We start from the raw sequence: 23222 nt of genomic DNA, 5'->3' as shown, positions 1-23222 counted from the left end.
TTCCTGAGAAGGCCTCCTTTGTGTGCCAGCAAGCTAAGCTGACATGCAAGAAGGGGCAAACCAAAAACCTTCAGCAGCTAATCCTAAAGCCTATACTACACCATGTGGGAATGGCATTTCCTCCTGAACACTGGCAAAGAGAGGGGAAACGTGTTCTCCACCCCCAGATATTAGTTTGAGCATTCTGGTCCAAGTAAAGCAGCAGACAGTATGTCACAGGCACGTTAACCCACAGCAGCCCACCTGAAGAGAAGATTGCTACTATCACACACTCCACAGAGGGCAGGCTAGCAATGCACCCTGCAATTCCTTGCCCAAGGAAAGTGAGACTGAGCAGAAGGCAGCAGTCTCCTCTGCTGTAAAAAACTGCAAACACAACAGCACTGGTCACTATTTGCCATCAGTGCACTCACTCTTCATGCCACCTGGTAAGACAGCATTTGCATTCTAACCCCTCAGCAGAGTCCAAACCCAGAAAACACATCCTGTAAAAAATACCAAATCAACCAAAACCTTAAAATATAGACCACTAAAACCCAACCCTAAGCACATTCGAGTTTTTCCCATTATGCAATTATCATTTTCAAAGATGTAATGGATTCAAAATGCTACATGAGAAGTTCTCATAAAGACAGCCAACGACCTTTGTGGTAGAGAGGGTGAACAAAGCCCTGCCTGGGAGAAACCCCAGCCCCTCGAGCAGGCTCATTAAGGAAACAAAAACGCCCAGGATACTGCTCATTTAACTTATCACGTCCTTACCTCACACTATCCTGTGCTCCAAGAACTCTCCTCAGGCAGGCCGAGCGGACACTCCGTGCTCTGCCGTGTTTAGCACCAGCACCTCACAGGTCGTGTCGCCTTGGATTGGGGGTGGTAACAGATGCCTCCAGTAAGGTCTGATTTTGATCCGTGGCATCTGATAGGGCTTCCACAATTACCACAGCTGACTTCAATACCTTCAAGATTCTCTTTAATACAGAGTGTGACTCTACCACCCCTTCTCCCCTCCTGTCTTGACCAAACAGCCTGTAGCCGCCTGTGCTGATCCTCCAGCGGTGTGAGCTGTCCCACCAAGCCGGGCTTATTCCTATGACATCTAGCTTCCTGACCGGGCACAGAGCTCCAGATCCTCGTGTCTGTTTCACAGGCTTCATACACTCCAGGTGGCTGGGGTTTGTTTCTCACTTAAAGAGACAGCTGAGATGCAGTCTGCATCACTCTGGTTGGTCTGGTTAATTTCCCAGCTGGTGTAGTGTGATGGTGGCTTGAACACTGTCATTTTGGATCCCTCCCTGCAAGGCCTTCAGTTTAAAACCTGCTTCTGCAGGTTGGTCAGCTTGCTGCCAAAGATTCCCCTGCCTCTTTTAGAGAGGTGGAGTCCGTGCCCTGCTAGCAGGTTGCAGACCTCATAGATGGTCCTGTTATAAAAGCCGAAACCCTGACAGTGACACCAGCTGCGTGACCAGAAGCTGATCTGCATTATGGGTCTATGTCCTCCACACAATGCCCAGATCTGTCTGACACAGATCAGAATAATCCCCCCACAACTGGAATCAGGGAACAAGCGAAGTTCCTCGAGCTACACTGGTACTAAAGAACAAAACAAGGACACTTCCATCCCTCCAGTAAGTCTTAATGGACCAGCTGCCTAACAGAACAAACCCCAGTGCTGGAGACGTGCAGCAAAGCAACTTCTGGCTCTTGTAGTATTTCTTTAAAATATTACCTCCAGTATTATTTCATTTGTGCTCAGCTCACTTGAAATTCTCTGTCGGCCACAAAAGAAATGCTTCTCTTGATGCTTTTCCTTTGCAGTCTTTCCCCTCTGAAGGGAGTATGCTGCGTACAATGCATTCAACAGATAGCAAAGCATTACCCTGCAGGCTACCTGCTCACAAAGAACAAAAGAGGACCACAGAGGGAGACCTGCAGAAACTGCACCTACTCAGTGATTTTTAATTCCTTAACTGGATTTCAATGAGTACTCTGCCTCCCTTGGAATTGTTCTTACAGCACATTGAAGCCTTCTCATCCCGAGACCTGCCCCTTACAATCACTGTGCCTCAAGCAGAGATTACCTTTGCTGTTATTTCCTGCTTGCTTTTTTTCCTGTATAAATAATTACTTTTCCATTAGCTTTCTTTTGATTTCCAGAACGTCATTACTTTGTAGACTTTCTTCACTCCAACCTAGTATTTCTGAGCACAAGATTAATGACGAGAGAGTGCTGCTGTCATGTCTTAAAACAGATGGTGAGTGGGAGTACGTGCATCATGGTGCTGTAACTGCCCAGGACCTTAGGACACAGGACTGTCTTCTTCTGAAGGCAGCTGCCAGCTAAGAAATGGCTTCATGGTTTTCAGGATTTGTATGGAACTTATAGCAATCCAGCAATCAAAGACACTGTGCTTTTTTCAGGAAGACACCAAAAAAAGCTGACACAAATCACCCTGAGGAACTTCAGCTGCAGCTTTCCACAGCAGCGACAGCACCAGAACAACTATGATGGAGAATGGCAACTGCGACAAGAGGAAGTCTACCTCAGCTTAACACGCAGTGAACTACACCAAGTCCCGTGAAAAACTGAGCTGTGCAGAAGAGACTCCATCCTTTGTTTCTTTATCCTTTTTTTTTAATCATATGCCATGTAAATCAGGGTCTGGGGAAGAAGGCTTGGGAGTGCTCTCCCAAACTCTTTTTCCTGTTTCAGTCTTCTTAAAACCTACACAAATAATCTTTGTTATGGGAAGACAGGGAACAAAAGGACATCAGAGAAACCATGGAAGCAAAACCTTCCAAGTAAAACAGGTTTTGGGTTGTTTTTTTTAGTATAAATTATTATTTGACTTAAACAGCTGAAAGGAAAATTTGCCTGTCCAGCAACATCACCACTTCAGGTGTACTAATAGCTTGCAGGATGGGTGACCACTGATCTTTCTCCACGCTAAGACATTGCCATTTAACTGGCTGTTGTTACAGTTTACAAACACCCGTGGTGTCCTCTCCTCATCTGCACGCCTCCTGACTCCACAGTAGCATCTAATAAATGCATTTCAGTGTAACAAGATTCAGGCTCCCAAGCCCTATACAAAGCAAACACCACAGGATTTCCCTAGACAGAGATAATAATGGATACTCTGAATTCCTCTAGTGGAAACTTCAGAGAAGATAACAGCTGCACCAGCACATCTGCCAAGCAGCTCTCAGACAAGGTAAGAGAAGTTACACAGCTGAGAAAGGACGGACAGATGCTGTGTGAGAGCACTGCAGCATGGACAAGGGTCTACAAACAGCTTCAGACTACCAGCCCAGAACTGGATTACAGCAAGTACCACAGGCACCCGGAACTTGGGTTTCACTCCCTGTCAGCCTATGGGGATTCAAACACACTCAGTTTCCCAGAAGAATTTTCCAGAAGCTTTAATTAAGAAACTAAAAGGCTGGATGTTGACAAGCTTCTTACCTGCTAAAGCTAGCTAACTACCCAGCTAAAACTTCAAATGCTGCGGCATCCAGGCCTTCAGCAACAAGGACCGCACCGCAGCCTCATAGATGGGTACTCAGCTGGGAGAGAAGACCTAGATTCCGGTCCCTGCTCCCTGGACTATTTGTTTTGTTACTTGTCCTCTAAGAGGAAAGAAATTGCAACAAGAGTCCTAAATGCAAAGTTCTCCTCCCACTACATGGTCAAAAATGCTCATTTTAAGACACCGAAGCATCACCACATCTATGTCTCTTTTTGGATCTAGCCCATGAAGTGTTAGAGACTTGTTTGATTGACTATTTATATCTCTCCCCAGAAACACATGACTTCTTAGAATTTGGGCACCTTTTCAGCCACAAAGCTTTTTTAATTTCAGAAGTGTATGGCTAGGGATGCAACTCCTAATACCACTGCTCCACTGAGAGAAGAAAGGCAATGAGTTCCATTTTAAAGAGTATTTAAAGCTTCTTTTACTTCACTAAAGCAACCATAATATCCCCAAAGGAGTATTTGCACAACTTGACCAAAATTACATTCCCTGCTCTCTGCAGCACACAAACTCTAGTAAATGCACCTCACCAGCCTCAAACAATGACTCAAATGACTCAACATCTACCTCCACCCCTGACATCCACCACCACATTAAATGTCATCATTAACTCTCCTCTTGTTTCAGTTACAGGCTTTGTTTTGTTTTGGCAGCTTGCATGGTTTGGACCATGTACAACTTTCTTCCCTGCCATCCAAAACATAAATCTTCAATCCACCCTGGCTGTAGCCTGTATCTAGGGCTAAGCTACTACAGTTGCTCTATCACCTAATGACCCCTATCCAGCAGAGAATGGGGATCAGGAAAGAGAGGAAATCCATGGATTGAAGTGAAATTACTGCTAATTCCAATATACAAAGCTACAATCGATGTGCAGTAGTCTCAATAAAGAGCCCTCAGGGGCAGAACAATGAGCAAACAGCAGTTCCTCCCCACACAGAAGATCTGCTGTGAAATAATGCCATGGTGTGGTCTGGGAGTGTCCTTCAGCTGGTAACCTCTGGAGTTAACAATGACCCTGTGGGGCCCTGATGCAAGGAGTGTTGCAGAGACATTTAGGAAGTGCCCAAACTGACTGCAGTCTCTAGGCACCTGCGCCTTCGATATTACACAACGATGGCTCTGTAACTCGCTCTCCGATACCCAACAAGTGTGTCTCACTAAAAGCGAGGCTGGAGTAGCCAGAGCCAATTTCCAGAGTGAACCCAAGCCTATTCCAGAACTTCACCTATCAGTTCACTACCAGCTGTTGTCCTCAGAGACAACAGCTCAGAGTCCTCAAGCTTCTTTTTCCAGCACACAGTCTATCTGGCATAGAATACACAGAATACATAGAATAAACCAGGTTGGAAGAGACCTTCAAGATCACCGCGTCCAACCCATCAACCAATCCAACACCACCCAAACAACTAACCCACGGCACCAAGCACCCCAGCAAGTCTCCTCCTGAACACCTCCAGTGATGGCGACTCCACCACCTCCCCAGGCAGCCCATTCCAATGTGCAATCACTCTCTCTGGATAGAACTTTTTCCTAACATCCAGCCTGAACCTCCCCTGGCGCAGCCTGAGACTGTGTCCTCTTGTTCTGGTACTGGCCGCCTGGGAGAAGAGACCAACATCCGTCTGTCTACAATCTCCCTTCAGGGAGTAGTAGAGAGTAATAAGGTCACCCCTGAGTCTCCTCTTTTCCAGGCTAAGCAACCCCAGCTCCCTCAGCCTCTCCTCACAGGGCTGTGCTCCAGACCCCTCACCAACTTTGTTGCCCTTCTCTGGACTCGTTCCAGCAAGTCAACTTCCTTCCTAAACTGAGGGGCCCAGAACTGGACACAGGACTCAAGGTGTGGCCTAACCAGTGCAGTGTACAGGGGCAGAATGACCTCCCTGCTCCTGCTGGCCACACTGTTCCTGATGCAGGCCAGGATGCCATTGGCCCTCCTGGCTGTCTGGGCACACTGCAGGCTCATGGTCAGCCTACCGTCAACCAGCACCCCCAGGTCCCTCTCAGCCTGGCTGCTCTCAGCCACTCTGACCCCAGCCTGTAGCTCTGCATGGGGTTGTTGTGGCCAATGTGCAGAACCTGGCACTTGGATGTGTTCAATCTCCTGCCCTTGGACTCTGCCCATCTGCCCAGCCTGTCCAGGTCCCTCTGCAGAGCCTCTCTACCCTCCAGCAGATCAACTCCTGCCCCCAGCTTGGTGTTGTCAGCAAATTTACTGATGATGGACTCAATGTCCTCGTCCAGATCATCAATAAAGATGTTAAAGAGCATGGGGCCCAGCACTGATCCCTGGGGCACACCACTGGTGCCTGGCTGCCAGCTGGCTGTGGCACCATTCACTACCACTCTCTGGGCTCGGCCCTCCAGCCAGTTCCTAACCCATCGCAGTGTGCTCCCATCCAAGCCATGGGCTGACAGCTTGGCCAGGAGTTTGCTATGGGGAACGGTGTCAAAGGCCTTGCTGAGGTCCAGGTAGACTACATCCACAGCCTGCCCCACATCCACCAGGCTGTCACCTGGGCATAGAAGGAGATCAGGTTGGTCAGGCAGGACCTGCCCTTCCTAAACCCATGCTGGCTGGGCCTGATCCCTTGGCCATCCTGTAAGTGCTGTGTGATTGCACTCAGGATGATCTGTTCCATAATCTTGCCTGGCACTGAGGTCAGGCTGACAGGCCTGGAATTCCCTGGCTCATCCAACCGGCCTTTCTTGTGGATGGGCACCACGTTGGCAGCCTCTAGTCGTCTGGGACCTCTCCAGTGAGCCAGGACTGATGAAACATGATGGATACTGGTCAGGACTTCCTTTTTGCATGAGAAGCTGCAAAATGTACTAATAACAAAATAATGCACCTTGCAGAAAGAACTCCACATAGATTTACACAGCAAGCAATGCTACCAGTCACAACCCAATATCTGAAATTAGATCCAATACAGAATAAATCAGAGAACTGTGACAAGCTGTGCAGTGCTGTGAGCTTTAAAGATCTTTAAACCACATCTTTACTCAAATGACCTCATCTGAGCACCCCATAAAAGGATCTTCTTCAATTACACTCGCATAGGATGGCTAAAAACCCACTCTGTATCTTAAGATGCATCATCAATGCACAGTAATTGACATCACACAGCTGTGTAACAGCCCCGAGGAGCATTACAGATGTATTACATCAGCTCAAATGGAACTAACACAGTTCAAACCTTTCTATGGAGGCAGCTCTTTGACAGCATGGAAGATGAATTTCCATTGCTGGTTCCGTTGAAGGGACAAAAAATGGAGATGAATCTCCAAAGGCTCCTAAACAGCTATGGAAAGATGACATATGTGAGAGGTAAAATACTAATCATGGGTGGTAGGAAAACAATTACCCAACAGTGTGAAAACACAGGAGATGTTTAGAACTCTTTCCCCATTATGATGGGCTGAGTTGACTCTGCAGCTGATATTCAATCCAAGTGCTGACTGGAGCAGGATATCATGGGGCCTAAAGCTCAGACTGGAACATGAGAGGCTTCAGAGAAGCCAGTGGCTGCTCCTGCCTGGGTTTGGGGGTTTGGTCCTTTCAGCTGGGCAGGCTGCAGGGCAGGAGTAGGGGAAGGTCACTGGCTTGTGCTGCTGCCTCTGCACTGTTCTTTTCTGCAAATAGGATCAGGTCATTGTGCATTGGGTCACTGCCAGTAAAACTCCTTATCTCAACTCCTTATCTCAACCCAGAGTTGGGGGCTTTGTGTTACATTCCCTCCCACCTGTGTGGGGGGAGAGGGGCTTGTGAGAGCAGGCTGTGTTAACCCAGGACACTCATCCACCAGCTTGTGTACCAGATCTAGGACAGAGCCTGTATTCCTGAAAAAGGGAGCAGAGGGATTAGTGGAATAAGCTACAAAAAGAGGTGCTTTTTGTCTGGCAGGAGGACCCATACAAACAGAATTTGCTGCCTGTGCAGCAGAAGGCAGAGCCCTGCCTAACAAAATCTACCTTCTGCAAGAAAATTACTGGCTTGGTAGGAGGAGAGCAGAGGGTATGGCCTGCCTTGTCCTCAGCTAGGCACACAGAGCTTTGTTTCACTCACTAAACTGTCTTTGTCTTAATGCATGAGGTTTTTTCCACTTTTGCCTTTCTGATTCTGTCCCTCATCCTACAGAGGGAGCAGTGAGGAGGCAGCTGGGTGGGGGCTTAGCTGCTGGACAAGGTCAACCAGCCAGTCACCTGCAGAGATTCATTTCAGTGACTCCCTTTGTACTGCTTTAAACCAACACACTCCAGCTACAGCATCCTGGACAACACACTCCTTCAAAGTTCACTGTCTGCAACGTGAAAGAAAGACAGGGGAAAAAATGAAGTCTTGGGAAGAATCGACAGTAACACCATGGTCAACAATTACACTGTGAACAAGCAGTTATGGATGGAAAACACATTCTTCTGAGAGCTATGCCTAGGAAGAAAGATGGAGCTGAGGACACAAAAGCATTTCATTGAGTTGCCCAAGAAATCATTCAGGAATGTGAGGCAAAGTGGAAAAGGTGCCTTCTCATCTGTCAGATATTTAAAAACAAGCAAAACAAAACACAGACACAAAAAAACCCACCCCACAAATGGAATTATGAATACTGATCTGATAAGGAAATCCTCAGATTCCAAGAGATGTCAGCTTAAAGCAGTTCCAAGAAGAAAGTCCTGAGCACCTGACATTTAGTACACATTCTCTCAAGAAAACTCTCAGCCTAGCTGCATTCAAGAGGTTGAATTGTTCACCTGACACCAAAAACAATCTGGAAAAGATATATGACATATTCAAGATATATTGTTGATAGAATCAAGAAACTCTGCATCAAGGCACCTCCACCCAAAGGAAAAACAATAATTAAACAAAAGATTTCAGAACAACTTGTCCCATTAACAAAGGTGCTGCTGCCAGACCACAAGCAAGAATGCTTTTGTCAATTCGCACAGAACAGAACTTACACAAGAACAAAACCAACAGTAACTGAAGAGTATTTTCAATACAAAACTAGCAAAAAAGCACTGAAGAGCCATTTGCAGTGTTCAGCCAGCACAATTTAAAGCAAATGCAAGGATGAAGAGTCAGACATATGAGAGGACAGCAAAGGCCTTGCTTTTTCTTCCTATTTTTGAAAACAAAGAGCTAAGGAGGTCTTCAGTGCTTCCTTCCCTTGCAAGCATCAAGGAAGTAATGTGTGCAAGCATTTTGCCTACTGGGGAGAAGGCAAAGGGGAAAAGGAACTGCTGAAAAATCCTTTTTTCCTCCACCTTTTTTCACAATTTACTTTTCATATTGGTCGTAAAGGGAGCCAGAGTTGAATTCTGAAACCTCCCCAATACCCAGGGGTTCCATACAGTTAATAAAGTGACTCAAATGAATGGAATCTAATGCTCTGCTGAAAGAAGACAAGACAGTAGTAGAGCAGGAACAGAGTCACAGCTCAACCAGACATCACCATAAGTAGCACAATCGCTTCAAAACCAGAAAACCAATCATTCAGTATCCAAGAAAGAGAGAAACACCCCACAAACAAATAGAACATGCTTCTGTGAGCATGAGTAAGTGAATGGAAGGCACCTGAGACTTGGGCCACTCTGTGCAGACTCTCCAGCTGCCATCAGCAGAGCAGGGAAGCACAAGGCTACCAGCTGTGGTCATTCTGAAAGAGTGCCACTTCTCATTTTTCCAACTGCAGTTTGAGGAAAATGCTCTGCAGCAATAACAAAAGTGATGCGGTGCTGGCCACAGCACGCTCTCCAAGAACATGGGGCACTAATGCCTTGGCCAAAGACCATTTTTTCCCATGCATTATTACCAGAAGAAAAAGTCCCACATTCTTTCTACTGGCAGCAATTTGTTCCCATCTCTGCTGTGTGGGCACAAGCATTTACTCATAGTAAGACAAAATAAATTCACTGCAAACTAGCTTGGCAAAACACTATCATCTGGATCGGCTCTCGTTGCGTTCACCACGTGCACGAAGGATGTTGCTGGGCTAAACAAGTGCTCATGGACAGGACTGCTCCTCCATTAACAACATGGAGAGTAACAGGCAGAAAAACAACTGTGAAAAGCCTCAGTAATGGCCACCCCTTAACAAGGCTCAGATTTTTAAGAACAGACTACTAAGACTGTCAGCATTTGCTGTATTTGATTTATTTCTCTATCCTTTCATAAAAACAATCTCCTGATTTTGCCCTTGCTACACAGTGTGTTAAAGTTTCCCAGCACACAGGAGGCTTGAAGATACCTACAGAGGCATCAACACTAATCACACAAATCTCTTTCCCTGTTCAGCCAGTCTGCTCCCATTCACAGCCTTCAGGCCTCGTTTGTATAACCTCAGCCTCTACAGTCTTTGCTAGAAGCTATACTTTATGCTGTGGGTTTGAATTAGATCATGTGGCTGGCTCCTCTAGACTTTCTTTTTCTCCCGCTTCCAAAAAAATTCCATTTTTCTTCTTAATCTTTTCCTGTTTCCTCTAGAGGGAGTGGGTTTTAATATCAGGATTGCTTTTACTGGGACTACAGCATTTCATTATTTTCTGCTGATTTAAAACCACACTTCCACTGCAGAGGTATCTCAGTACCGAGGATGCTACTCACATTGCCACTTGCAGACTGAGGTTTGCTACCTCACCTCCAAGCACTGCGCCAGGATGCCAAAACCATGGGCGGTGCATAACAAGAAGCCACAGCGGCAAACACATGGACCAGCAAGCTCCTGCTCTGCAGGCAGCAGGGCCTTGTAGTCTTTAGATATGGATAATTAGGCACTCCCTCAATTCCACAACAATAAGCAGACCATCTTTTAAAAGCATCTTTGCTTTCATGCTGTACCTGCATGGCAATTCAGTAAGTTAACTTACAATGATATCTCAAAAGGTAAAGACTATGCTAGAGAGTAGTGCAGTGCAAGGCAAGCAGATCTTAGAGTACATGGTCCACTCACCACAATTACATAATTAAACTACCTGACTTTCTTCTTCATCCCAATTTCTCACAGTTTTTAAGGAGGTATCAAGAATCCCAACACCTGGCTTACCCAACCAGCTGATGACCCTGAATGGTTGTTTCACAGTATCACCAAGGTTGGAAGAGACCTCAAAGATCATCAAGTCCAACCTGTCACCACAGATCTCATGACTAGACCATGGCACCAAGTGCCACATCCAATCCTCTCTTGAACACCTCCAGGGATGGTGATTCCACCACCTCCCTGGGCAGCTTTCAGTTACCTTCACCACGTAACAGACCGCCCAAGAGAAAGGTAAGAATTCTGTGCAGGCCAGCAAGAAGAGGAGATGCAGGACAACTGAAATTAGAAACTGATCTTGCATGCAGCTGTTTTCAATAGCTGCTGTACAGACAGGTGTCTAACAAAAGAAAATAAGTCGCTAAGTTATCAACTGCCATAGCATGTTGGCTAACTTGGCTGGTAAAGACAGGCTTAGAAAAGCTACTCAGTGTCAAATGACTGAGTGCCAAACAAGTCCCTCAAGCAGAAAGCAAATGAGATCTGGTAGAAATGGGTCATTTGTCACATATATATGCTTATGTGTGTATATATTAATCATATGTATATAGTTCTCAAGTTAGTTCTGTCAGGCATATGACAGTCAGGACAATACATTACAAAACCTAAATATTAAAAGTTTTTACTATTAAGAACTAACACAGCTCTATGACAGAACCCTGCTCCAAATTTTGGGGGCATAAGAGTAAACCTGGACACAACATGGCTGTCATACTGTCTCCTGATGGTCCCTAATCACCAAACTTTGCTTCACACTGCAGAGAAGAATCAAAGTACGAATGCTGAATTTATCTGGGACAAAACTCAACAAGACATACTCCAAGAATGCACCTGGTGCACTCCAACCATTACTTCAGAGTTCACTCCATGGGTTTGGAGCTAGTGTGAAACAAGACACTATGAGCAGCATGGATGTGAAGCCTTCAGGGTAAAGCAGTTCGCTCTCCCAATCTTCGTCTTACACTGCTTACATCTTCTGATTTCATTCTATTTAAGTTAACTTAGTAAATCACAACCAAACAACTCCTGCAAGTATAGCATGAAAGCAAAGAGGTTTTGTAAAAAGTGCCTCCCTACTGCTGCAGAATGGAGAGAGCACCTACCGAGCACAGGGGAAAGACCTGCAGCTGCCTGGGTGTTCCTGCAATGGCTGCTAGTTGCAATGTCCACATCTGGAGGCTCTAGCTGAAATTTAGGTTTTGAATTAATTACAAGATAGATTTTGCTACTGCCACAAATGGCTCCAGGCTGATGTTTTCACCTAGAATACATAGAATAAACCAGGTTGGAAGAGACCTTCAAGATCACCACGTCCAACCCATCAACCAATCCAACACCACCCAAACAACTAACCCACGGCACCAAGCACCCCAGCAAGTCTTCTCCTGAACACCTCCAATGACGGCGACTCCACCACCTCCCCAGGCAGCCCATTCCAATGGGCAATCACTCTCTCTGTGTAGAACTTCTTCCTAACATCCAGCCTGAACCTCCCCTGTCGCAGCCTGAGACTGTGACCTAAACACAGAAAAAGCTCCTGCATGTGCCCTAATTGTCAGATACTTTCTAGATGCTGCCAATCCGACCGTTCATTGCAGAGTGTACTGCGTCTGCATGTTCACAGAATACCAGGTTGGAAGGGACCTCAGAGATCCATCTTTCATATGCACAGCTGAGCTAGAGGCTGAAGTACAGGTGTTTGGTGCAGAAAAAGGACACTAGGAATAATATGAAGACTTGTAGAAGCTGCTACTATTCTGGTAAGGCGCAGTGAAAATAGTTACTATTACACATCTGAAATCTAACATTTGATGAGTCCTCACAACATCTTACACATAGCAGTAATGAAATAAAAGATATGCTATCCAGGAACTGAAGAGATTTTTCTAATATTAAGGATAATCCATGATGTCCTCATTTAATGGTGTACAGAAACTGGCCTCAGATGCCTTTTCCAGAAAGATGTTGTGTTCACCAAAGCACTCAGAAGTCTACTTGAAGCCTTTTCTGACAGAACAATAGTGAAAGGACAGCTAGTGTTTCCACTAATGCTCTTGGATCAACACCAAGGCAAAGAGAACAGCCCTATGCTGAAACCAGTGGGCGTGAACTAGAGCTCTACGCTTTGGAAGAGAAATAGGAACAGGCAGGTGAGCATCCTTAATGGTCACAGCTGTGTTTTTCAGCAGTTGCTTTTAATAAGAACTTTAGAGTTTCCATTTTTGTCTTTGATGCTCACAAAACAAGCCCAAGCCTCACTCGGGTAAGGTGGTCTTGCACACTGGAGACATTAGTAACAACTTTAATGCACATCCTGCTGGTGTTTAACTAGCAAGCTCAGACCCTAATATTTGTCAGCTTACCTCTGTACTGTGGAATAGAGCATGTTCCTACAAAACAGACTGTCAGAACTGCATTGGATTCTGGAGCAGTTTAAATATATCCAACTTGAACTATAAACATCTTACTAACATGACCATTCCCAGCTTCTTGAGGTTCTGTGCCTTGCCTTCTGTCCATAGAAGTTTGCCATACAGCACCACCCTGCAATCACATTTACTGGACAAAGTGATTAGAGTTCTCCCAGAAACCTCAACATCTTCCTAAACCTCCTGGTTTATTCTGCACACTTCTTACTAGTTTCTCCTCTTCTTTACTCAAACCAAATGTCTGCATGTCCAAATGGTTTTAAATTCCTCACAATGGGTGGTTAGCAGGAAAGGAAATTTCCTTCTCCGTAGACATTTCATTCTGCTTGATTAAAGGGATCATTAACAAACCACACTCGACTGTTTCACAGGTACCAGAATTTAGCTAAAGCTGGTAGCTATGGAGTTAGACCTCACTGATCAAAGGAACATCATTAGAGAAGGAATTCCTTCAGCAGGAGACAAACCTGGAGATTACAAAACTATTCCCTCCAAAACTGATTCTTAAAGCATTAAATCAGAGCTTACAAGCAGTGCTGAAGTGGCAGTCAGAAGACACACATCGGAGCAGCTGCTGCAGCTCTCTCTCAGCATCTCTGCCATTTTCTGGAGACCATCTACAGAAACACTTTGTCCTTGTGCTACCTTTTAAAGATATGTTTCACAACATTTTCCTCAGTATGCTTAATTTACAGCTTGCTTTCCCAAGGAAGTTGTTTTTAGGGATCCTTGAGTTGCTGTAGGCTTATTAAATGGTCTCCCCTTGAGTATTCAGACAACTAGAAAGGAAAATGAAGTTAAAAAATAAGAGATAACTGAGAAGTACCTATTCCCTTTAATCTCTGGGGGGTTCTGCCTTTTCTGGAAACAACTGGCATTTTTCTCACTAGGTATGCATTTACTTTTAAGCATCTTGCCACCTTCTCCTGAGATGAGATTCTGGCACACAGTGAGTCTCTGGCTTCTCCCCGTCTGCACTGCCATGCCGCTGCTCTACAGCGTACAAAAGAAGCAAGCCAGTGGGAAACTAAGACCTATTTGAATTCCTGGAAACTGTCTTCCAGAAACACACTGCCATCCAAACCTCCCTAAGACAAACCTCCAAGCACCTAGGTAAAGAGATATATACCCTTCCAACACCAACACCTTGTCTTTTACAGTGCAGTCTGTCTTCATAGGCTCACTAAGTGTTTCAGGCAGGGGTAAGAACAGCAGATCAGAAGAGTACTGCTTTGCCCAATTCCTAACCAGTGCTATGCTCAGTGTCCCTTCCAGAAACACTGGATGAAGGCCTTACAGACTTCATCTCAGGCCTTGCTATCAATGCCTCCCTAAATGGCCTGCTCCAGAGCAGCTTGCTCAGAGGAAAGGGGGTGTTTTTGTCTGCCCACCCCACCATTTGCAGAGCCCCTACAAGCCCTCCTATTCAGACCTGCAGGATACTTCACTGCACTTCAGTTTACTTCCTGGAAAATGCATCTTGCTCTTCATCGATAAAATGATCCTGAATATTTGCTCACTTCTTCAGGTTCAGTATGAATTTGAATCCTTCACAGCATATATTTGAAACAAAACAATGAAACTCCCCAAAACACCAGCAAAAAACCAACTGCACAAAAACACACAGGCTCACACTTCTAATTCCCACTGCCAAGCCTCAGAAGTCACACATGATACAGAGAAAACACAATAAAACAAACACCAGACTTTTCAAAAGGAAACCATTCCATACCAATCCCTTCCAACGTACAGCACGATGAAGAAAACCAACAATTTCATAACCACACACTAAGTACTCCAAAGCCCAAAATATATTCTAGCTTAAAGCCCACGTGCATTCTGCTTCTTCAGTCTACTATATAATAAGTGATATAAATTAATTCAAGTATATCTGAAAAACAGCTAGCTGTGGCCTTAAATACATAGGCAATACTTATTACTACATTGGTCTGCTAATACAATTTGCATGCTAAATACACCATCAAGTGACAAACTAAGTACAAAACTATTAAAGGTAACTCACTTGCACATGGAGCTAGAGTAACACAGAGACAGTTCTTTCCAGTCAGGGTATACATCAAACCCATGTGCCTGCTCAGAAATAGCTTCTGTACTACACAGCTCCTCACCAAGCCACTGGAGTGCTGCACTTCTGAGTACCAGACCCAGGCAGTGCACAGCATTCCTTACACAACACCCTGGGCACCCTTCAGCCACCTTCCCATAGCAGACAGCACCCTGCTTGGCAGGACTTTGCAAAACATCCACAGGAGGTTCTTCTGGAGGATTTATGATCATTTTTTCCACTTGGCAAGTATGTTAGGCATAAAACAGGCCTCAGTAAATTAGTATGAAAGCAAAACCTCATGTACCAATCTCCTACTTGGAAGCTGAGATTTTCTCAGGTAACTGCCTCATTAAGTCTGTTTTTCCCAAGTACTTTTTTATGCAATTACTGTTCCTTGTAAACTTCGACTTACTTTTCTCAGTTGGTTTGTGACTAAAAAAACCCAAACCTAAAAGCCTATGCTGCTTTTTTTCTAAATTAAAAACATCCCCCCACCAAATAAAGAACAGGCTGCTACCTGCTCATTTCCCATATGGCTCTTTATTACCCTCCAAGAACAACTTTTGCAGTCACTCTGCTAAACATTCAGGAAGAACTCTGTCATACACAAACTGCTAATATGAGACCATTCCAACACAAGACAAGTTGCCCAGGACATCTACACACAGGAACAGAATGCAAATTATTTCTTTTATTTAAGCCTCACTTTAAGATCTTATAAATATTCTAACAAGAGCTAAAATCTGTTCTCATTTTTAGGTATCATGTTCTCTGGCTGCACAATATCAATCTCATGAATTGCAGAGAACAAAAACTGTATTTGCCTATCTCCAACAAGATTTTCAAACCCCATCAGAGAAACTGTTTCAACCACTGGAATAGTAAGGGGAAAAAAAAAAAAAAAAAGTCATATTTTTCTCACCTCTTCAATCTAAACATTTTGAGCCTGAACAACTGCAAAAGCGGAGTGAAAATACTAACTTTCACATAGCCAAGGCACTGCACTGCAAACGTCTTTGCTTTTCAAGCGTTACACATTTCCAGGGGAGGTATGGGTGGGTAGTACTTCTCAACAAAGATGCTCTGCTCTCTTGCTTGAAAAAAAACCAAGGAAACAGACAGACATGGCTAAAATAACATTAACGGTGAGAGATTCTCTTTGCTCGTCAGACTCCCAGAAGTACATATTCTGTTACTGCCCAGTTGAAGCCAGCACAACAACTAAAGGTTAACAAAGAAGTCAGTCAGTTCTTATGAAATCCACAATCACTAATGTTTAAGGTAAGCAGCTCAGAAAGTCTTCCTGCAGCACTGGAAAAGAGGACAAATATAAACCCAGGGAAGTAAATGAAGCATAATGGAATGGCTAAGCCCTGAGCTGCTAAATGTGAACTGCAGAGACAGAGCAGGGGCAAAGATGGAATTCTTTCAAGTGCTTGGGAATGTAAATTCCAAACCAAGAAACGCTCATGAGGCTAGACTTCTCACCCCTGTCCTGTAAGAACCCATGAACTTCACAATTAATGGCCATTTCTTATTTAAGCAGGTATTAATTGAAACATTCATGTCTCTTGCTTGACATGCTTTTAATGGCAGCATTTCCACTTTCATTGTTTTTTTAAAAACAGTACCACAGATTCATAGAAGGGCTTCAGCTGGAAGGGCCCTTAAAGATCATCAAGTTCCAAGCCCCTTGCCAGGGGCAGGGACACCTTCCACTAGACCAGGCTACTTAAGGGTTCATCCAGCCCAGTCCTGAACACTTCCAGGGCAAATTGAACTCTACGTAGAGAGTCTGCTTTATCAGTGAAATTCCAGTCACCAGTTTTTGCTCCCCACTGCACATTAAAATAACAGGGGGAAAATCCAGGACTTTCTTCCTCTTAAACTATAAAAGATAAAGGATCCTGCTCAACACTGTTGAACCATAAAAAGGAATCTGGACAATAGCAGGGATCGCACTCCTAGACATGAAAGCTCATCACCACATCTGTGTCAGGAGGATAGGCTTTTGTGGGGACTTACAGCTACAAATGGCAGAGGGACATCTCCCAGTTTCTACGGATAAATCCAACAGCCTTACAGCAGGGAAATACAAAAATCAATGTTGCTCAGAGCCTAGAACGTTTTACTCTGTACGGAAGCACAACATTTCTCTGCTTCTAGAATTCATTCACTCAACAAAGCTGTCGGGAGGGAGCTAGGGTGCCCAGGAAGAGACGCTGACTCGAATCTGTGTTTTGAAGACGAGTGACAAATGAGATGTAGGTTTTGAAAGACAGACAGATGACACACACAAAGCTAACCTACCTCAGCTTAGACAATGGGGGCAACTTGACAGTATCCCTTAGCAAACTTCATGTCAGTGCTTAGCCACCCACACCTCTGTGAGAAACTTCTAAAACATGTCCAAAATGTGAACAGCACCACCACTGAGAAAAATCTTGTAACGTGCAGGCTATTAATGAAGAGTCTCAGAGGAAAGTCATGACAAAGTGCCTCATAAAGGCACCTCATACAAGTTCCACCTCAACATGAGGAGACATTTCTTTATGGTGAGGGTCACAGAGCCCTGGAGCAGGCTGCCCAGAGAGGCTGTGGAGTCTCCTTCTTTATGGTGTAGGTCCATGGCAACAAATGTCATTCATAATGTTTTAATCTTTACTTAGAGGAAGAAAGGAAGAACACAGCAGCTGAAGAAGAAATCATTAGTGAAGGGCTGCATCCTGCCAACACCCCTTACTCCCCCCAGTTGTAAAAATGTTTCATAAAATTGAAAAGCTGCTGTCAACATTTCTTAAGCAATACTAAATGCAGGAAAACCATCCTGGAAAAGAAGATCGTCTGAGATTTTTTTTGTCTTTTTAAACAAGCAAGGTACAATACAACAAGAAGAGCAAAGAGGGAAACTGCTGTTTGTGTCTGTTGATGACGCTGTCTCAAAGCCCTGCTCAAGAGCAGACAAACGCTGGATGAATCTCTATTAACCGACCCCAAATCTGACAAATTTCTGTCAGAAATAGTCTGAAAAAAACCTGCAACAAAACACCAAGTCCTGACCCGCTAGGCTAGATGTTTACTGGGCAGAAAACAAGAAGAGAGACCAATAAGAAGCAAATGGGTATGGAGAGGAAAAATAGCAAACTAAAAAAGCAACCACAGAGAACCAAAGTCTCTTTTTCCATCAGGCCAGTGCAGATGGCAACATCATTTAGATCTCTCTGGACAGTTCTAGTCAAGGGTTTGCTTAGTCCTGCACATTAACAAGAAAGGTCACAGGTTATGTAACTTTTACCAGTGTCACCACCGGCGAAGGATGACCTAATATTGATCCAACTCTGGGCACCACACATGTTTTCATCTCTTTTCTGGCCAACTTCAGGTCTAATAGGAATATAAATCTATATGCCTGTGCTGATAAGGCCACAAGTATATACTGCTCATAAACCAAACATATGGCTGTGATCTTAATTAGAAAGCTAAAGAAGTTATGTTAATTATCTGTGATCGCTGTGCTATTCTAAATGATTAAACCAAAACCAGTGCTGAAACCTAACCTTCCCATTCCTACACTTAGCTCTTCATACACCAGCCAAGAAGCAATTGTTAATTCATTTCTATAAGAAAACTTCAGAAGAGTGAATTTTTAAGGTTGCTGTCTTTCCACAGCTGAAACTGTAGAGAGAGCTAGGAGGTCCAAACCCTCCAAAGTACCAATCTTCTATTTCAGGGCTTAGAGGAAATGCCAGAGGGGAAAACAATTACATTTGGACCGATGTATGATAAGAAATGAATGCATTTCTATAAGAATTTGTTTCATTTCTACACACTAGGAAAATAGTAAGAAAACAAGGGAAAACCCTTTCAAAATGGCAGAATAACTTTGCAAAATTTTTCAGCATGCAAATCAATGGCACCAAGGAAAAAAAGGCTGAAACTATTCTGTTTACCTATGCCTTCTGTGCTTCCTTTAAACCCAAACCAGAATATCCAGCCACATGCTCTTCTCGGTGGAATTTCACATTATGCTAAAAAGTTAAAGGAGTTTAATCCTGTTCAAACAGATTTTACAGTACAAAATAAGAGCCTATATAGTCTGGAAAATTATCTGAATCTACCATAGGACTTAACTGTTTCTGAAGTGATTGGAACACCAGTATGGATCTGGTACTGTTTTCTGGGAACATTTACAGGTTAAAACTATTATAACTATTATTCAATGGATAATAATAATTCCCAGTCACACCACATGAAGTTGCACATAATATGGCAAGAGCATTCTGCTAGCAGATACCTCCTTCCCACTCTCACAATAAGATGTCGTTGCATGCATCTCCAAGCTTTCAGGAACAAAAGGTACAAACTCCTCTAATCTGACTTTTACACCTGGTCAACCCTGCTCTGCCGCTGCTGTGGATATGACTGCCTGAAATGTGAAAGCAATGCAAAGCACTTCCATCATACTGTGCTCTCCTAGCAGCTTGCTGCCAAAATACTTTGCAGACAAATACTTCTCCAGAAGGGATGGACTCATGCCCCCGCCATACACCCCAACACTCCCCGCTCCATCCGGGCAGCGGGGTTCAGCAGCCCAGGCGTGGGGAAGGAGAGGTTCAGCACCCGGGTCGGGGGAACGGGAAGGTTCAGCACCCGGGCCGGGAACAGCGCACGCCACGGGCTCCCGTCGTCGCTCCGCAGGGCTCCCACCGTGTATGGGCATCCCCTGCACCGCGGGCGCAATAACGCGAAAGAGTTCGGGTTAAAAATCGCTGTGTTTAATAAGTAACTTTGGGGTTAACTCCAGGCCACCTCTCCGATGAGAACATCCTCTTCCACTACGAACATCTTCCGAGCCCTCAGCGTGCTCCCAATGCTGCTTTCCATGAACAGCCATGTCTTCCCAGGTTCCCAGACGACAGCCATTGAGCCTGACGCGTATAAATTGCATGAAAATCTCTCGCCCCTTCCTCCACCAGACGCGCTGTTTACGCCCTTGTACACTCGAACCCCTTGGGGCTTCACTGCTGGGCGTACCGCGCTGCCGCCGGAGCACCGAGCTCCACAGCACACCGGAATAACCGCAAAGCCCCCCCACACACACAGAGGCCGAAGGAACCCCGAAGCCTGCAACACACGTACCGGCCACGGCCCTGGGAACCGTTATGTGCCACCATCGCCTGTCATGGGGTTATTAAAGGATCACCCATGCGCTATGAGCAGCAGCAGCATCGCATATGCCCTCCTCCCTCTCCCCGCAGAAAGCACACAGGCACGCGCAGCCCCCCACGAAAGCGATGCCTGGGGAGGGGGAGGGGAAGGGCTCATCCTAGAGGTGCCTGCCGTGCCACGCTCAAAGGCATTCACCGGGGCAGGGAGCTCAGCCCGCCTCCCGCTGCCGCCGCCGACCGGGGAAGGCAGGCCCGGCTCCCGCCGGCCCGCAGCACAGCCGGCCGCAGGCTCCCTTCTCAAGCGCCTTCGCACTCACAGCTCTGCCGCGTCTGGAGAAGCGCGGCCACGTCTCAGCCTCCCGTCCCCTCCGGCTGACGCCCACCCCCGCGCTCCGTGCCTTCGAGGCGGCTAATTGCCGACCAGGTCCCCCGGGCTGCAGCGCCCAGCCGCCCTGTCGCTCGCCTGCGGCAGCGGCGCCCAGCGCTGCCCGGCCTCGCTCACACGCTCCCCGCCGCGGCGCCGGCGGCGGGAGCGCCGCCCCCACGTCCCCGGGCCCTGGCCGAGGCCTCTGCTCCCGCACGCACGGCGGAGCGGGGGCTCCCTGCGCAGCGGCGGTGGCGGCGCCACAGGAGACGGCGGCCAGGGCAACCCGCGGGGCGGCCTGAATGTGCGCAGCGACTGGCGGCCGCCTCCCGCCTCTCCCCCCCGCCTCTCCCCAGCGCCGTCCCCGGCCCGTTACCTGTGAGGACGCCGACGCGGATTTGGTGGTCGTGGTTCGTTAAAATCATCCCCTCCGTCGCCATGTTTCCCGGCGCAGCCACCGCACTGACAGCGAGCGGGCGGGGGGAGGGGGCCGGCGCGCGAGAGCGGCGCGAGCGCAGAGGGGGAGGAGCGGCGGCGAGCGGGGCGGGGCCGCGGGGCGGGGCCACGGGACGGGGCCACGGGACGGGGCCACAGCGAGGGCGGGGCGGGGCGAGCGCCAGCCAGGGGAAGCGCGTGGAGGGAGGGGAGGCGCGTCCCGAGGGCCGCGTCCCGTCCCGTCCCGAGCGCGCCCGGGCCGCTTGCCGCCGGCGGCAACCGGTGCGGTGCATTAGAGATTTGTGGCCCCTCCGGCCAGCTGCTGCCTCCGCTTCATCTCACACCTGACCTCCCCGGCGCCGAGGGTGCTGGCGGGGGAGGTCCGTGACCGACGGCTGTGGGTCCCCCCCATTCGGCTTCCCGGGGAGATCGCCGGGTCAGCCGGTGCACTGGCTGAGCCTCAGCCGCTCCTCGCCTGCCTTCCTCCGCAGTTTGACGCGACCACCTTCCGCTGCCGCCGCCCCGCCGAGCACCGCCAGTTCTTGCTGGCACAGCTCCCTCGCTCCGGCGTTGTCACTGCCACTGCCGTGCCGGAACACTGCCAGCGCCAGGGAGCCGGTAGCAGAACATACGCCAAGGCAGGAGGAAGGCAGGACCTCCTGGTTCACCTAACATGCAGGTTTAAGTTGCCATAAATCAGTCGGGAAAATAGACAGTGAGTTGGTCTTCCAGTCTTCTGGCTGGATTTGAGCTCGCTGCCAAGTTGCTTGTGTCCCCAGAATCCATTTTTGTCACCCCGGGGTCCCCAGGATATCACTTTCATCCTTCAGACCTCTGATAATGGGAACAAACACATCTCAAGGAGAGTAATCACCCCGGGTTTTTTGGTTAGCATGAATGTGGAGATGCAAAATTTTCCCAACAACTTTTAGGTCCCCGGGGTTCAGGAAGCTCTTTCTGCAACCTTCCCAGGCCTCTTCCCTTCCAGCTCTTCCTCTTTCCTCCGAGATTAAAAACTGTTGCTGCACAACCTTTAGGTAAAGCAGCTTAGTATCATAACAAGTATCTTACTTTTGCCTTAGTGAACTCTGTGATCTAGGAAACTCTGGAAGCAAACATTTAAACTGTGAATGAATGCCTGCCTTCCACATTCCACAACAGCATTATCAGCAGTAAATGAGAACCTGCTGTCAGAGTTCAAGCCTCTGGCTCTAGCAGATACTTCTATTTTCAGGTTTCCTGCGAAGGTTTCAATACTGTTGCTATCAGCAGACTCCCTGTGATCCTCCTTTTGCCTGGGCACTATCAAACAATTATTGAAAGCTTTTGTAATTTGCAGAGGCATTCATAAACCACTCCAGGAGTTTCCTCTTTAGCATATAATTTTCTTAGCTGGACTAGTAGCACAAAACCCAAGGCCTGAAGAGATATCCTGCATCTCAGGGAGAGTCCCACTAGTAGCACTTCAATGAGGTGGTGCTCCAGCACACGGTATGGGTATTTCTGTATTGGCACAGCAGCTGCAGTGTGTGCAGCCATAGAGACTGAGAATTCAAGCTCCAGAGAGCTCTGGTTATGCAATGGTATAATACAACATATGTGGGTGGGTGTAAGCCTGAACCCAAAACAGCATGGTTACTGGAGATATACTGCATCACTGGTGCTCACACGGCTGTTCCCTCATGGCTTCACTCACTATGTGTTGAATATTCTGATGTAGACAAGGCAAAAAGACTTGGGGGGGTTCCCCCCTCAAACATATCTGAAATAATCTAAAGTACAGCAAGTAGCTTGACATTTTGTAGCTTCCTGGAGAGGATTCTCACACCCTACACTAAAAACAGTGTTGTTTATTCAGAGCATCTCACAGTCTCCCTGTGGAGCCTGTTGATTTGTTGCTCTTGTGGATGGTAAGGAGGGGCAGAATTCAGATCTCACTGGCAGTGTTAGCTGTAGTACCTTCTGGTCTGTAAGTATCTACTAGTGGGATTTGTGTGGGATTTTTTTATACAAAAATATAGTAGAGGATTGCACTAGTGTCATGAAATAGAAGAATTTTACACATTTTTAAAAGACTGAGTGAAGCAGCAGCTGAATTTAATAGGAGAGTTTTTATTAGAATGGTATGAAAGGCCTTGTAAATGGACTGCTAATGTAATGGCAGATCCACAACAGGTTGTAAAGG

The 23222-nt window shown here is 46.5% G+C and overlaps 1 protein-coding gene across 1 annotated transcript in view; it reads right to left on the bottom strand.

Annotated features, from left to right (window-relative positions):
* Positions 1-21105, bottom strand: part of GPHN (gephyrin) — a 267522-nt gene extending 246417 nt beyond the window's left edge. Inside the window, exon 1 of the mRNA XM_054162194.1 lies at positions 20979-21105. Coding sequence (XP_054018169.1) covers positions 20979-21042 — 64 coding nt within the window. The 5' untranslated portion in view covers positions 21043-21105. The remainder of the gene's footprint in view (positions 1-20978) is intronic.
* Between the last annotated feature and the right edge of the window lie 2117 nt (positions 21106-23222).

This window comes from Dryobates pubescens, chromosome 5 (assembly GCF_014839835.1).
Source record: "Dryobates pubescens isolate bDryPub1 chromosome 5, bDryPub1.pri, whole genome shotgun sequence".
Classification (NCBI taxonomy): domain Eukaryota; kingdom Metazoa; phylum Chordata; class Aves; order Piciformes; family Picidae; genus Dryobates; species Dryobates pubescens.
Note: the sequence above shows the minus strand (reverse complement) of the source record. Positions and strands in the feature narration are given on the sequence as shown.